The sequence below is a fragment of the Aptenodytes patagonicus genome, chromosome 1, assembly GCF_965638725.1.
Source record: "Aptenodytes patagonicus chromosome 1, bAptPat1.pri.cur, whole genome shotgun sequence".
Lineage (NCBI taxonomy): Eukaryota > Metazoa > Chordata > Aves > Sphenisciformes > Spheniscidae > Aptenodytes > Aptenodytes patagonicus.
The window spans coordinates 6,161,491-6,177,693 of NC_134949.1; the positions used below are offsets into that span (position 1 = coordinate 6,161,491).

Sequence of the window (16,203 nt, forward strand, 5' to 3'; positions counted from 1 at the left end):
TGACTTGACCTTTTAACAGAAGAGTGGGTTTTTTCCTAACCAGATCACCTAATTCCATGTTTTGAACAGGTCTTACAGCATGTTGTTAAAAAAAGACATTAAATTCTATTTTATAATACAACAGGCACACATTAGATGCAATTCATCATTGCCAAGGTGCTAGTCTGCTCCCAAATTGTCTTTTTTTCTTTTTCTAAGGAGGCAGACACACTAAACAGAAAATAATACAGTCCTGGAAAGGTAATGTTTGTAAGCAGCTATCACTCTTAGAAGATGTTGCTGCAACCGAGCATCTCTTACACCACCTTTTAAGACCTGGAGATGGATTCTGGCAGAACCAATGTGATTGTGAAAGAAAATTCATGATGACTCTTGGAAGGGCATTTTTCTCCCATTAGAAAAAGAATTTGTTCCTTAGAATAAATACAGCCAATATTAGCAAAAAAATAAAGGGCATATTATTTCCTATTTAAGAGCATTAGAAGCATTAGAAGAGATAACACTCAACATTTTGCTTCGTGAAAATACTACTGAGTATGTGCAAATTTTAAAAGGACCATTAACTCCTCTTATAAAGGTTATTTTTTAAACAGAGGTTAAAACTGGTTGGTTGCAAAGTCACCTCTGTCCAGAGATGAGCCACAAAGCTCTACATACAATAAACTCTTGATAAAATGTTTTAACATCAGCTGGCTATACAGCAGTTTGCACAAGGCCAGGTAGTAGGACCACATGTTTTCCTTAACTCAGAGGTCTAAAGTGAGACAGATATGCAATTTACTCTTAGGATCCAACTTTATCATAAAACTCTGCCAAGGTGCACCGTAACTTTGGCTATAATGAAAACAACAGCTCTTCTGCCTCTTAGAGCTTTGCATTTTTTTTCTGAGATTTGAGGTATTCTTAACCTAGTGGGTTAACCTGAACTGAAACAAGGTAGCAAGCTGTAAATTAGTATTGCTTTTATTGTGATATAAATACTTACCAAATGCTGCTTAAGTTTGGACAAAAATTTTTTCAGTATTTTGTCATGATGTTCTTGAAACCTCAACAGTTTTGGAAAACCAGGAATAAAAAAACCTAAGAAAAGAAGTTGACCATGTAACAGGTGTATGTACTATAAAAATGACATAAAAAAAGGCATTCAGAGCTCTGAGAACATTATCCTTCTATAAGACCACTGGATCTGAACAGATGTTCATAGCACAATTATGATGTCCACATACGGATATGCACATACTCCTGCCCAAATGACTACATCAGTACATTCCCTTAGTGACTATTAGATTAGTAATGGTAGATGACAGCAGATCCATCAGTCCTACGTTAGTCTACCCACTATAAGACCATTGGGAAGCCAAATTTATAATTATTCTTTAAAAAACAAAACAAAAAACCACAACCCACACCAACTAAAACTTTTAAAAGCAAAAAGACATAAATCAGGATTATGCCCAGAAAATTCATGATAGAAGGGCAAACAGCATAGGCAGCTACTAGAACTGTCTGCACTGAAGAAAAGACCATAAAAAAAAAAAAAGACAAGAGGGATATTCTACCAAGACAAATATGAATATATAGTATAAAGTAAAGATTGTGAGCTCACACAACTGAAACTAAGGGCATATTAAAAAATCTTGAATAGTTTTAGTGATCATACACTGCAAAAGGAAAGTACTAAGATCCCCTTCCAATTGAGTTATCAGCAGAGTTAAAAAAAGGCTCAGAGCAAACACAGAGTATTAGCCAAAAAACATGAAACGTAAGGAAAGCTAGTACAGGTACACAGCAGGAAAAGAAACCATTCAAAGAAGATCCTTCAAAAAGCTGAAGCGGTGTTCAGATCAGAAAAACAGAGATGATCAAACACTGGCAGTATAAAAATGTGAAAAACAAGCCTCCTCCTGCCCCCCCCGCCAAAAGAAAACAACTTACAAAAGACATTTAAAAAATACTAATAGACCTTGGAAGCAGAAAGCCTGACAGAGAATTTGTAGGTTCAACAGTCTGTGAAGATTTTTAGAAGTGCTCAGAGAAGATAAAGTCAAGACTAAAAACAAGTTAAATTTTTGCATGGAAGACACTGGGGAGGTTCCCAAGTCAGGACCCTGAACAGCTCTAAAAGAACTCAAAGATCAACTAGCTGAAATACCAATTCTATGAAACCTCTTGCTTAAAATACCAGGAGCCCGGAAAGTGGCTGACATGATATCAGCTTTTCTTAAACTGGTTTTCAGTCCAATATCGGTCCAATATTCAGACCAATACTCTGCGAGGAAACCAACAGAAACCATAACAAAGAAAGTTGGGGTAAGTGGATGTCCAGACGGATGCAATGCACTGGACAAGTGCAAAGAATCAACATGGTTTTTACAAAGAGAGGTCACGTCTCTTAAATCTACTGGGCTTCCCTGAAGAAATGAGTGACCATGTAGGCACAGAGAGCAGTGGATATTGCCTATTTGACTTTCCAAAGGTACTTAATAGGTTCTATCACCAAAGTAGCTTCATCTCTTCATTCCATCTCCTAAGGCAGCTAACCCAATGAGTTAAAAGATGATAAAATAAAAAAGACAAAAAGGCTTCACCCATGAAGTTGCACAGGAGTTTGTGCTGGGACCTAAGCTATTTGACATGTTCACATCCACACTGTGAACAATCAGTCAAGTCCTAGCCATCCTGAAAGAGTACTGGAAAATCTGGAAAAGGCAAGAAGTCACAGAAATTATCAAAGTATACAACCACTTCTCTGTCAAGAACAGATCAAAAAGTTACGTCTGATCAGCCTGCAGTAAAGAAAGAGCCGAGGGGAAATACCACCAAGTGCCAGCGGTGAACAGGTTATGAACATTCACCATCTTCTCTAAGGCAAAATCCAGAGGGCATCATCGAGAAACCATGTGGCAGAGCCAAAACAAAAATGGAAGAACACAGTCCATAGTCAAATGCAATGAATTAAGGAAGAAAAGTCTACTGGAGACTATTAAAGGCAAAACAAATTTCCTTCTCAAGAAGTTCCTCCAGAAATTCTTTCAGCCTCTAATACATTTTCCAGGAGAAGTTGATCTTTGGTTGCCTTATTTCTCAGACACTTCACTGAGCATCTGTTGCTGGTCACTATCAGAGACATGACATTGGGTTAAATAGGTCTGGTACAGCAATTCCATATTCTTAGGATTAAAAAAAGGCCACAAAAAACCCTCAATAGTTATTACTTGTAAATGATAGGCAATATGGAAACTGGAAGAAGTATGGACCCACAGAACACGTGTCACTTCAAAAAAAAAAAAAAGAAAAAAAAAAAGAAAATCACTAAAAAAAGTCCCAAACCAAAACCAAAACTCTTTTTAGTTACCAATTATGTAATTCAGTGCATGGTCACTAAGCTGCAAGATTTACTATCTCAGATTCACACTGGTTTAGTGTTTCATACATACAAATGCACATCCTACCATACTTAAATGTCAGGTTGCACATTAGGAAATTTTACTAATATAGGCGAGGTGTTTGGGTTTTTTCCCATAATGTAAACAATGACTGACTACATCAAAGCTAATTAGCCATCATTAATAACATTTGAAGGTGCTTTTTCCGTGGAAAGTTGCTCTTTCAATTTATATACACCAACTCATTATCTTGAATTTTTAAGACTGTAAAAACCCCAACGGAAAGAGCTTTCAAAAACCTAAATCATTTTCAGGGTCAGATACCTGTATTTTATCGTTTAGAGACTTCACATCATCCATACAATACGAAACATCAGAGACCAAATTCATCTCTTGATTTCAAGTGGTGTAATGCTAGAAGTTAGTCTGGCTACGTATGAGACACATGGGTTGCACCCAAAAAGCATTCCAGGTTCCCAGATCACAGGTAAAAGAGAAAAACAGATGAAAAACCTTGTCTATGGGGAGGAATTTTTACCATCCTACTCTTGTCATTATGATTATAACTGAATTACTCAGCCCATCCCTGTAATTTCCATAGAGGGATGCTCATTTCAGAGAACCATCTGATGGCCACTGGCATCAAGTGTAATTATAAAAGTTTTCCTTCATGAATATCGGCAATTTACAATTTAAATGATTTAGGCTTTAAAGAGTTGGCAAACAGTGCTTGAAACTGCTTTCCCCAAAGAAGAACACAGAAAAAGTTCAAACAGTTGTACGACACCAGTTAAGTCAGCTTTAAAGTTTCCCTTCCAGAATCTACAGTGATATTTATAGTAATGCTTGCACTGTGGCATAAACTCATTTAAAAGACACACATTCAAAGAATCATAGGAAATCTAGGTTGGAGGGGACTCTGGAGATTACCTGGTCCAACCTGCTGAAAGCAGAACCTTAGATTAGGTTGGTAACATTTAATAAGTGATAAATTGGGAACATTTGAGTTATAATTAGGGTTTTGTCAGCATATCTATAAATGCAAACTTCCTTAACAGATGTTGCCAAGACAGCTTCGATGTGTATATGAACCTGGGGCACGATGGTTCGTATGCCCTGTAGAGGAACCTATGAAGCCTTGGGCTGCTCAAAGTTAGCTCCTTCCCTCTCTAATCACCTGACAGGAGCGTGCCCTGTAACTGGGGGTGGAAAGGAGAAGGGAGAGAATGAAGAAGGGAGAGAGGGAGGTCTGAATGGGGTATTTGGTAACAGTTACGCAGGCAGTGCGCTGACTCCCATATGTACACAAGCGGCACATCTGCCTGTGTTAAGTCCATCACCAGCTACCACAGGAACCCTCTTGTTCATCACAGCAACTTCAAATGATGACTACAGAAATCAGCCTGAGAAATTCATGCTAAGAGTTCTCCATTAGCGTCACATTCCAAGGTTAGGACTCTCCTGTTTTAAAAAAGGGGACATGGACAAAACACTAAGACATAAAATCTGGAAAAAGTTTTAAAATCCTGTTTAACAGTCCACGGCATCTTAAAAAGGCAGCTACGCCTATGTGAAGCTCCCATGTATCAAAAACAGATCAACTGATTTGGTATATAATGAATTGATTTAGACTTACCCCCCAAAACACCTAAAATTTTCTGTGACCTTTGAGGAGCTCAGCATTCTACATAGTTGTATTTGCACAGTTGTAGTTGCACAGCTTTTGATGATTATTAAATCTATAGATTTTTTTGTAAGATGATTTTAGTCTGTGTTATCATTGTGTAAAACTCCAAGCCAGTCTTTGACTCTTGAGGAATTCAAAATTTCACTTATGACATTGTCAGATAGCACTTGTCTGTCCGGTTTTTTTAAAAAGGCGATCGCTTTGCAGAAGTATAAACAGAAAAATAGCCAACTAGCACTTCATGTTGGGGGTGGAAAACACGCAGGAACACTGAAAAGCCAGGGAAGGAAGCTATCACAGAATGAGGAAGTCTTAAGCAAGGAAAAGGAGCCAGAGCCTGTTGGAAATTTGCTAAAAAGCACAAGTTCTAGATAATATTTACTTTTTCAGGCTTCCAAGAACTACAGCTTTTCTGAATTGCCACGTCATTAACATCTACAACAGATGCTGGAATCCCTGGAGTAGTTCCATACCAATAGGCATGGAATATGCATAGATCATACTAAATTTGGCATGGAAAGAGAGAACTACCAAAAACATAAAAGTAACAAGACAGTGAGAGCAGGAAATGCTGTGCCAGGCAGAGATAAAACAAAAACTCAAAGTCAATGCCTAGCTACAATGTCAATTTTTTACTGTGGATTCCTGTCCTGCCAAATGATAGCATAGCCACATTATTATTTAATACATTCTGCATTAGGTTTCCACTAGTATTTTATTGGTTATATAGATATCTACATAACCAGCTTTCAACTGGTTACATTCCCCAAGAGATTAGGAGGAAAGAAAACATCTGGTTTTCATTAAGAACTACTTGAAAGATATCACATATAAAAACAATTACTTACCATTATGGGTGAGCTTCAGTAACATCCAATGGCCCCCCAAGTATAAAGCTCACATTATATCTTATTTTGACTATACAGACAGAACAGCATAGTTCCATTTTCAAATAATTTACAATTTAAATAGTATATATTAGGTTTCAACCTGCCCTAAGTGACATGAAACTCCATACCATGCATAGCATGCTTTGGACCAGAGAGAAGTTTCACCAAGGCCCAGAAGGCATCTTCTTCATTCATGTACATAAGGAGTAAAGCTGTGATCTGGCTCATTCCCTGGCAGTATCCAACTTCCTGAAAATCAAACAGCGAAAATATTAAAACGCTGAAAACGGAAGTCTCATAACCATGAGCTGTTAATTCTTCCTTGAGCTAGTGGAGGAAAGAGGATGCCTGTCCTGATGGCGTAAGTTCCCTAATTATGACACCACCAAACACACTTCATATTTAAACATTTAAAATATTGATAGACAGAAGGGATGATGCACAACCCTCCAACTGAAAAGTAAACTGTAAGTCTTGATTGTTCATTAGAACTCTACTGATGCACAAAATCCTTGTCAGTACTAATAATTTCAAGTAGCTGTGTAATCCTATTCTCCGAATGGATGTATTTTTCATTCAGTTGTAATTTGGGGTTTTTTTTCGGGGGGAGAGGGTCTTGCTTTGATTTGCTTTACAGTCAGGGCACCATCTAATAAACACAGGACCTTTCAAGAGTGACCTACAACTATAAACCGGCCCAAGTTTAGCAGCCCATAGCAAGCAGACGTAATAAATTTTTTTTTCTTTGGGTTTATTGTTCCAAAACTGAACTTGAGTATTTCCTCTGCTATTAATTTTGACTTTTATGGCAGGAACCAACTGTCACTATCATTTAGCTGCTCAGATAAGCCCACTGATAAAGCATTTGTAAGGACAACAACTTGATTGTTGAATAAGTTTTTTCAGGTTTACAAGTTCTTAGCAGAACTTTGCTCTAGAGATAAAACCAAAGCATAAGAACTGCTATACATTAAGAGGAAAAATGCAACAACATAACCGCAGAATAAAACCTCACTGCAGTATTCCCATCATTACACTTTAACCGTTGATTTTAAACAATATTTTTTATGCAACTTGAAGATATTAGTCTGTGTTCTATAGGAGATATATAAAGGCCCTTCCAGAGTTTTAATTCTCAATGTATCAAGGCTGCTTACAGTGAAAAGCTTAAGACAACATAACAAGTGAAAGACAACAAATTCCAGCAATGTAAGTTCTTTTATGGGCCAAAAATTGCGAGGAGACAGAAACTGAAACAGGATAGAAAGGTTACATTTCCTAGAACTTTGAAAAAAGAAACAAAGTGGTATTTTATTAGAGTAACTGCTTAATTTCACTTTCTTCTTCTTAACTTTACATATTTTTACACTGAATTCTAGGGAGCTGCTGATGGATATAAAATGAAAGGTGTACAAAAATGGTCAAAATGGGCACAATGAATGAGGGGATAGTGCATAAAAAACAGTTAAATGCGGACATGATAGCATTTGTTTCTTCTGTTTTATGCATGCAGCCAAAAGACACTACAAAATACCTAAGTTTCTAACCCTTATGATATAGGCTGGAAACCCCAACTCTAACAAATCCTCATCCAGGACTACAGCCAAGACCGAGAGCTTAAGTAAAGAAGATACAGCCTTTAAAACCATTTTCCATTTATTAGAACGCTCCAGGTTGTGAAATATGCCTGTTTACTCCAACACGCATCCTTCTGCAGTGTGTTTTCCTTCCCATCATTCAAATGAATGGAGGCATATAATATAATGGGGGGAAGATACCAGTAGTGTAAAACTCCAGCACAGCACAAATTCATTATTCTTATTAGACACAATACTTAGTTTCAGTCGATCTGTATGCACAGTTCAGTCTGTCCAATAAGACACTCATAATCAAGGTGCTTTGTTTTATTTTAACTTCAGCTCAAAACATGTCAAACAAACAAATAGTTTATTTCTATGTACTTCCAAAGGTCTCTGAAATGTTTGTTTGTTTGGGTTTTTTTAGGGAGAAAGAAGATACAGAATTGCAAATTATTATCTCATGGCACATTCAGAGAAACCATATTAAGTGTGAAGGTACACAACTTACCGTATTATATATGGAATATGCAGCTAAAACATGGAATAAAGATTGTTGCCTGGAGAAATAAGAGTAGAAAAGGAAAATACTATAATATTATCTTTTGTAAAAACAGAAAAACATAAAAGTAGTGAACTATGTTTTGGAAACCTGTTTCCCCAATTTAACTGGTCTAGCACTAAAGAATAGGATAAACCACACTTTACAAAGATATGCGCTTCTTTGTATGCTTTTCAAACCAACATTATATTTAGCATTTTTCTGATGTTTTACATGTTGAAAGTTTTCAAAAAATACCTATAATACTTTAAGGCAGCAATGGTGTCAGATCATCATTTTTACAGATACGTAAAGTGAAACATAGGATGGGCTACATTTCAAACACTGATTTATTCTGAATGCCAAACTTTAAACACCCCAGACCCAATTTCTGTGCTTGCAGAATATTAACAGCTGTTACTAGTTTCAAACAGAGATGTAGAAGCGTTGAAATACACAAAGCAGCCACAAAGGTGTCTTAATCTTGGCACCCAAATTAAAGGCTGCTTTAGTGACTGCTACTGTCAAACTGAAGAAAAACAACATCGACTCTGACTCGCCATCCTATGCTCAGTCCTCCAGAGTGTACTGATCTCCATGTACTTCAGAGTTAGAATTACCAGGAGTTTTGTATAGGTCCTTTGCTTTCTGTAAAAACAGTCTAACTTGTAAAGGTAGTAAGACCAAACAAAAAACCACCAAAAAAACCCCACCAAAAAAACCCCAACAAACCCAAAACCAACACAAAACTTTTCTCCAATTGGGATATCAAAGTAATGGTGGAGAGCTCTCATAATGAATTTTTAAACTCGCACCTACTTTTTCTGATTTGTTGGGGGGAGAATTTGGAAATCGGAATGCCTACTTTCAGAGTTAAATTTTAACAGTTTTAGGTAAGTTTTGCATACTGTCCTTTTTCTGTCCAGTGAAATTCCCTCTGCCTGTCACTAATCAAATGTATAGAAATAGATATTAGCAGGTTAAGAAAAGAAAGCATAAGCAGCAAAAAGCTGCGTATTTTCTACTGGGAAGAAGATGCATACTTGGAGAACTTTGCCAAAAGGTCTAGATTATGGCATTTTTATTTGCCGTCTTGCAGAATTGAAGCTTAGCCATTCGTCAGTAACCAAAGTGAAGTGTAACCTGAAGTACTAGATATTAAGCTGGAGTCTTATTTTACAAGGACAAACTGAAAGGTCCCAAATGTACACGGGAACCTTCTATATCTTCAGTTGGCCATACAAAACTCAACATAAGAGCGCAATCTCATTCACAGTAAGATACATAAAATAATGGTAATTTTAGTACTATTTACACTAGATGATACCACTAAAGACCTGTAAAAGAATGTACCTTCAAAGACATACAGTCTACTTAAAAGTCAAACAAGCTATTGATTTACCCAGGGGACTTTTATTTCATTGCTATGTGAAATGATTTCTGAATTTTTCATGGAGGCATCACTGGAAATGCATAATATATGTACAGTAATTCCAAGATCTATTCCAAGTGTGAAATTGCTTTATGCAGCCAAAGGCTTTCCTGTGGACTCTGAGGGCATGCTTACAACACAGCTACAGGGACTGGAGCTGGCTCTGCTTGTGTTAACCCCAAACCGATGGGGTAGCAAGCTTCTGCTAACACCTAAAATGTGTGCATAAAAACTAACTGAGGCCCGGAAGCAACACAGCCATTTTTGCACGGCACTGTGTCAGTACTACTGAGAGGCAAGGCACGTCAGCTCAAGCATAGATGACACTGCGCAAACACATCTAAACTACAGTGGCTGCACAGAATAGCTCTCGGCTCGGGAATTTCTGCTTTGTACTCCATCCTCTGTTGCAGCCATCAGAAAAATTCCCCATATTCAGAATTTGTCCACAAAGTACCTAGAATAATAATAAGAAAATGTTTGTTTTATTATCACATTTAAGTTCACAGCTCTTTGAGCACTGCTTTTTGAAAACAGCAGACTACAGCAGAACCTGCCTTGGTGTGCTGGTTTTGGCTGGGATAGAGTTAATTTTCTTCACAGTAGCTAGTATGGGGCTATGTTTTAGATTTGTGCTGGAAACAGTGTTGATAACACAGGGATGTTTTCGTTACTGTTGAGCAGTGCTTACACACAGTCAAGGCCTTGTCTGCTTCTCACCCCACCCCACCAGCGAGCAGGCTGGGGGTGCACAGGAAGCTGGGAGGGGACACAGCCGGGACAGCTGACCCCAACTGGCCAAAGGGATACTCCACACCATATGGCATCATGGTCAGCATATAAAGCTGGGGGAAGAAGAAGGAAGGGGGGGACATTTGGAGCGATGGCGTTTGTCTTCCCAAGTCACCATTACGCATGATGGAGCCCTGCTTTCCTGGAGATGGCTGAACACCTGCCTGCCGATGGGAAGGAACGAATGAATTCCTTTTTTTGCTTTGCTTGTGCATGCATTTTTTGCTTTACCTGTTCAACTGTCTTTATCTCAACCCATGAGTTTTCTCACTTTTACCCTTCCAATTCTCTCCCCCATCCCGCCGGGGTGGCGGGGGGGGGTGGGGGGGGTGGGTTGTGAGCGAGCAGCTGTGTGGGGCTTAGTTGCCAGCTGGGGTTAAACCACAACACTTGGAAAGAAAAGGAGATTAAAAAATGAACTAATATAGTCACAGACAGGGGAAAAAACACCCTCTTCATCTCAGCAGGGTGCTGATGCTGCAAGCTAGCAACAATGCTGATGTTTGTATCGCCACTTATTTCACTATTAAGCATTTTTAAAGATGACAGCTGCCTAATATTCCTCATCCAATAACAGTAAAAAATAAAACCAACACATTTTGAAGAAATCCAAAAGCATTAAGGCCTACATCTGTAAATAATTAAATGCTCACATCTAAAATACTGCTTTATTTGGTTCTGAATTAGATAATAGGAGAAGAGGGATATAAAATCCAAAGGAAGGCTAAAATCTCTGGGAAGATAAGTGATTTGAGATGCAAAAAGTTATTTTGTTTTTGAAAAGACACAGTTAAATAAAATGATTGGGTAATAAATCTTAATTACTTTATTAGCTTGGAAATCCCATGTTTTTGTATTTACAATATCTGAGACTGTTTTTATTAAACATGAAACAAAATGAGAACAGTTTAGAAATGGTTTTCTTTGGAATGCTACTGACCACCTCATAGTGAGGGAAAACTAGTTGGTTGGAAATGACCAGCTGGTTTTGCAGTAGTAACGGTAATTACATCATTGCACATAGACAATCCTGCTTTGAAAGTTTGGAGCTTACATTCAATATTCTTGCATAAGTCAAAGAGGCTTGAGGCAGGTCGGAAGCTAGTTTTAAGACAAACAAAACAAAACCTTTTAATTTACTTACTTAACACCGTATCTGTCTCGAAACATGATATGATCTCTGTATGTTCGATTTACATCAAGATCAATTTGCCTAATATCTGGTGAAGACCCCCGTGCTTGACACTTCAATTTCTAGGAAAACAGTAAAGAACAGAAATTAAGTTTAAAATTGCGAGCGCTAAAATAGCCGAAACCTGCCTGTACTCCTATACTGAAGTATTTGCCATCTCATGATTTAAAATGCTTAATATAGAATAGCAACTCACAACAATTTTAACTTCCAAAATATGCACATACATGTATGAATTCTATAGAGTCAGACACATTCACACAGTATAGCTGTAAAAAGATTAATCCCATATTACACATTTTTGTGACACACCATTCACTACCCATATTCAAGACTATGTTTCAGCATTTTAAATTTCTAATTGCCATTTCTCAGGTAGGCACATCACTGGAGGAAAAGAGAAAGTGAATTTTACTACTCAGGAGCAAGAACTTAAGATGCAAGTGCTCCAGACTGGACTTGTAGCAAATGATTTAGTGTGGTTTTCATACTTTTCCTGCCTTTTCATCTAAGCAGAAGTAATAGCTACATAGCTGCCAGTTATTATCTAAGTATAGATAATTGACATTTCTCTAGTCATTTCCTCTGTTCTAATCTAATTTAGTTGTAGAATATCTCTACTTTAGCACTTGCTTTAACGTTTTATAATTAAATCCGATTTTGCAATTGAATACTTAGGAAGCCTGCACAGGTTAGATTGCCACCTTATTTTTGGCACTTATAATAACTTTCTCTTGACATTCATTCATTCATTCCCACTTCTGCCCTTAAAAGTTGAGTTTGCAAGACATTTCTAACTGGATTCAACGTGGTATTTTCAAAACATTACATTTGAGTGGGCTTTATTAGAGCCTCTAGCATGAGTGAAAAGAAAGCATACCTAGAGTTTGAGAAACAGAAAGAACAGAGGATTAAGAACTGCTAATTGCCCTGCCCAGAGAACTGAAAGAAGCTGTTTGACCTACGGCAAGCGTGCATATTTTCCTTCTAATTTTAAGGTGTGCAATTTGTAAGTGATACTTGTAATGAGGAGTGTTAATATCACTTTAGGAAATGGGAAAAATGGAGAGCAGTAAAATGAGCTTACCGCAAATAAACAAGCTAGGATAATGATGGAAGAAACTATTTCTGTATCTGAACTACAAACACTTTTTTGTTTTGCAGTGAGCACGAGACAGCATTAATCATCTCTGAAGATTAATTCACCTATTTTTAAATGCTTCTAGTTTTACTCAGTATTCTTTCCCACAACTACATTATTCAGCATGAACTCTGTTTTACCCCTTTTGGATCTGCCACTAGTCTTACGAAGTTAAACAAAATATAATAGTCAGAAAGAACAGCCTGTCAGACTAAAGAGCAATAAATAATTTAAGAGGAAGATCACAGACACCAAAATTTAGATAACTTCAATGTCAACATCGATCTTCTTTCATGACCTTACAAGATTCCTTGTCTACTCAGACCCAAAGCCTCAGCTCCAAAAAAACCCAAAAAAACCAAAAAAACCCAAAAAAACAAACAAACAAAAAAACCCACAAGCCATGCATTACCTTGAAACTCTGGACATTATTTCTTTCAAAAGCAGTGAACATTTAAATTTCTGTGGGGAAAAATTCAAACACACTACAATACTAAATTGCCTTTCTGTTAGCTAAACTCTCCCTATAATCCTTTAGCAGGGGGAGAGAGAGACACAGAGAAGAAAAGACAGAATTTTAAAGGATTTGATTCCCTTTCTGCCTAACTTACTAGCCTGCACATGAACCTTACTCTCCACTCTTGGGTCTGAAGTTTAGCTCTGATGGCCATCAGCTGTATTCACACCCACAGAAAAAGTACAGTTAGAAGGGAAAAATTTAGAGGAACGTAACCACAGTAATTCAGAGGTTGCTTTAACTCCTACTCAGGGTGAGGATGAGGGCTGAGGGGGAAGACATAGCTATTTTCCTTATATTCTAAGTAGGAAATATGCTTAAGTGGTTGATTTATGCCTGTAGAAATTTGTGGGGTTAAGATCCTGTCATCAGGTGCACCACTGAGAATGCAATCAAGTAACCAGACAGTGCTTTGTAAGGGATACCTAAGCTTCACTTGGACATGAGATGGCAGAAAGATAGCCAGCTTGTTCTGGCTTTGACAAGATTAAGGCACCAATCTCCATCCCGTCCAGAATACTGGAACTCCTCTTACTGATATTCAGCTAACAAGGTGCTTCCTTAATAGACATTTCTCAAAGATCTGTAGTTTCAGAGGTTTCTGGCTTCTTACTGGGACAGGGTTTTTTTTCTTATTTTGTTTTGCTTTGCTTTTAGAAGGGTTTTTACAAGTATTTAAGGATGGGAAAAGAAATGGAAAGATCAAGTTAATTACATAAATTACAGAACCAAAAAATAGGCTGGAAAAGTGCTTTTCAATACATAGGCTTTTTCCTAGCTAAAACAAGCAGTAGAGTTCAATGCAATTTCTAACCCTCTTTATTTTTTTTTAAAACACTGCACAACAACAAAAGCTTAATAAAGCCTGTAGTCTTAGTATCCGAAACTTTTTAATTAATATTAAGTGGAAATTCTACAAACTCACATTATAAAAGTCTTTCATTTCTTCTTTCATTTTAGGGACGTCAAGTAGTAAAGACCAGACTTGCCCTCTGAACTGCAGTGGGATTCCTTTATAAATTCTCCTATGAAACTGTAAAAATAAAAGAAAATATAAATGCAGTACAATCTATAACATTCTCAACAAAAGGAACAGTGACACATAACATGCTAAAGAGAAGAATGTAACTTTCTCAATTGTCCTAGCAAAGGGATGACCTGCGGGGGACAAAGTGTTCCCGTGTCTTTTGAGGGACTGAAAGTGTCCAGTGATGCCATCTGGGACCTCTGTTGACAGAATCAATAGAGGCACAGGGAACAAAATAGACACACAGGCCAAAACATCACTCTGTGCAGGTGATGCTTACAAGCCAGGACTTTAGCATGTAGGAAGGCCTATCAAAATTTTATCACCTCTGCTAAGCAGCACTTACTCTACAAGTATTGGAAAGACTACTCCAAATTTTGTAATTTAGACCAAAAAAAAAAATCAGATTCTTAGCAACACAATATTTCAGGACACGCCACAAATAACTCACTATAATTACAAACTGTAAATGGGAATGGTGAAAGGCAATCAACAGTATCATAAAGTTTTAAAGATTATCAGTAAAAAAAAAAAGCATAACTGATTTTTGAATTCTTGTAAAACTGCAACAGTGTGCTGAAATGTATGTATGCTTACCAAACAAACACGTGAGATCACCAAAAAATCCAGGATGTGCCATTTCTAAAGCTAACAGGTTTCAGATCATATTTCTAAACTAATAATCAGTTTTCTAAATGCATATTAAAACATTTGTGCAAAGACAAAGTATAAAAGATATTATAGCTACAGTTTCTAAGAATACAGAACAACCTACCAAGACTGCATGCAATTCTTAGCTGCGAAATAGAAAATTAAATTCCCCATTCCTTACACATTCTGTTCTGACACATAAAGCTTGTATTAGAAACAGGTCAGAAGGGCATACCTCAGTACCTGTGCGTAACTAGAGTAGTTATAAACTATTTATCAGTCTTGCCTCTGACATGTCACTGTTCTTGCACTCTCATTTAGTGGTTTGGTTCTTACTGGGCTTATTTGAAAAAAATCAGGAGCACTGACAACTGTCTTCCTCAGTTCTCTTCTGATTTGTATCTTTTTATGCTGCAGCATTTAGGAACACGAAGAGCCTCTAAACAGAGAAAGATGTACTAGCTGTCTAAAGTCTTGGCTTTACACAGCCAGGAGAGACTCAAGATAAGCAAATCCTCTGAGCAACTGAATCCTAGTAATTCTAAAAACACACAAAAAAACCGTTATCATCTTTCCAGAGACATTTCTAAGAAAAGGAAAAACAGAGAACTCCAACAAAGAAAACGAACCTTTCTGAAGTTCTGTTTTTACCATTATTTTAATGATGGCACAGGGAGACAATCAGATTTAAAAGAGAACACCACACACACAACCCCTCCCCAAACAGTTTATTCTTTGCATTTAGCCTACAATGAAAGTTAGACATTAAAAATTTCAATTGACAAAGCTATCACTTCCTTGAAACATTTATAAAACATTTATAGTATGTTTGTAACATAAGAAATATTTTTAAAGACATGTCCTCCTCTGTCGTGGTTTAATCTCAGTCGGCAACTAAGTACCACGCAGCCGCTCGCTCACTCCCCCCCACCCGGTGGGATGGGGGAGAGAATTGGAAGAGCACAAGTTAGAAAAACTCGTGAGTTGAGATAAAAACAGTTTAATAATTGAAATAAAATGATGATGATAATAATAATAATAATAATAATAATAATAATAATAATAATAATAATACACAAAACAAGTGATGCACAGTGCAATTGCTCACCACCCGCTGACCGATGCCCAGCCAGTCCCCGAGCAGCGGCCCCCCCGGCCAGCTTTCCCCAGTTTATGTACTGAGCATGACGTCACATGGTATGGAATGTCCCTTTGGCCAGTTTGGGTCAGCTGTCCTGGCTGTGCCCCCTCCCAGCTTCTTGTGCACCTCCAGCCTTCTCAGTCGGTAGAGCATGGGAAACTAAAAACTCCTTGGCTAGTGTAAGCATTACCTAGCAACAACTAAAACATCGGTGCGTTATCAACTTTGT

At 37.5% G+C, this 16,203-nt stretch overlaps 1 protein-coding gene across 3 annotated transcripts in view; it reads right to left on the reverse strand.

Moving 5' to 3' along the window:
- Window positions 1-16,203, reverse strand: part of USP6NL (USP6 N-terminal like) — a 131,782-nt gene that overhangs the window by 19,558 nt on the left and 96,021 nt on the right. For all 3 annotated transcript variants that reach the window (XM_076351947.1, XM_076352036.1, XM_076351857.1), the window contains 5 exons: window positions 14,081-14,188; window positions 11,450-11,559; window positions 8,052-8,100; window positions 6,092-6,212; window positions 986-1,080 (listed from right to left, as the gene is read on the reverse strand). In XM_076351947.1, the coding sequence (XP_076208062.1) occupies window positions 986-1,080; window positions 6,092-6,212; window positions 8,052-8,100; window positions 11,450-11,559; window positions 14,081-14,188 (483 nt within the window). The remainder of the gene's footprint in view (window positions 1-985; window positions 1,081-6,091; window positions 6,213-8,051; window positions 8,101-11,449; window positions 11,560-14,080; window positions 14,189-16,203) is intronic.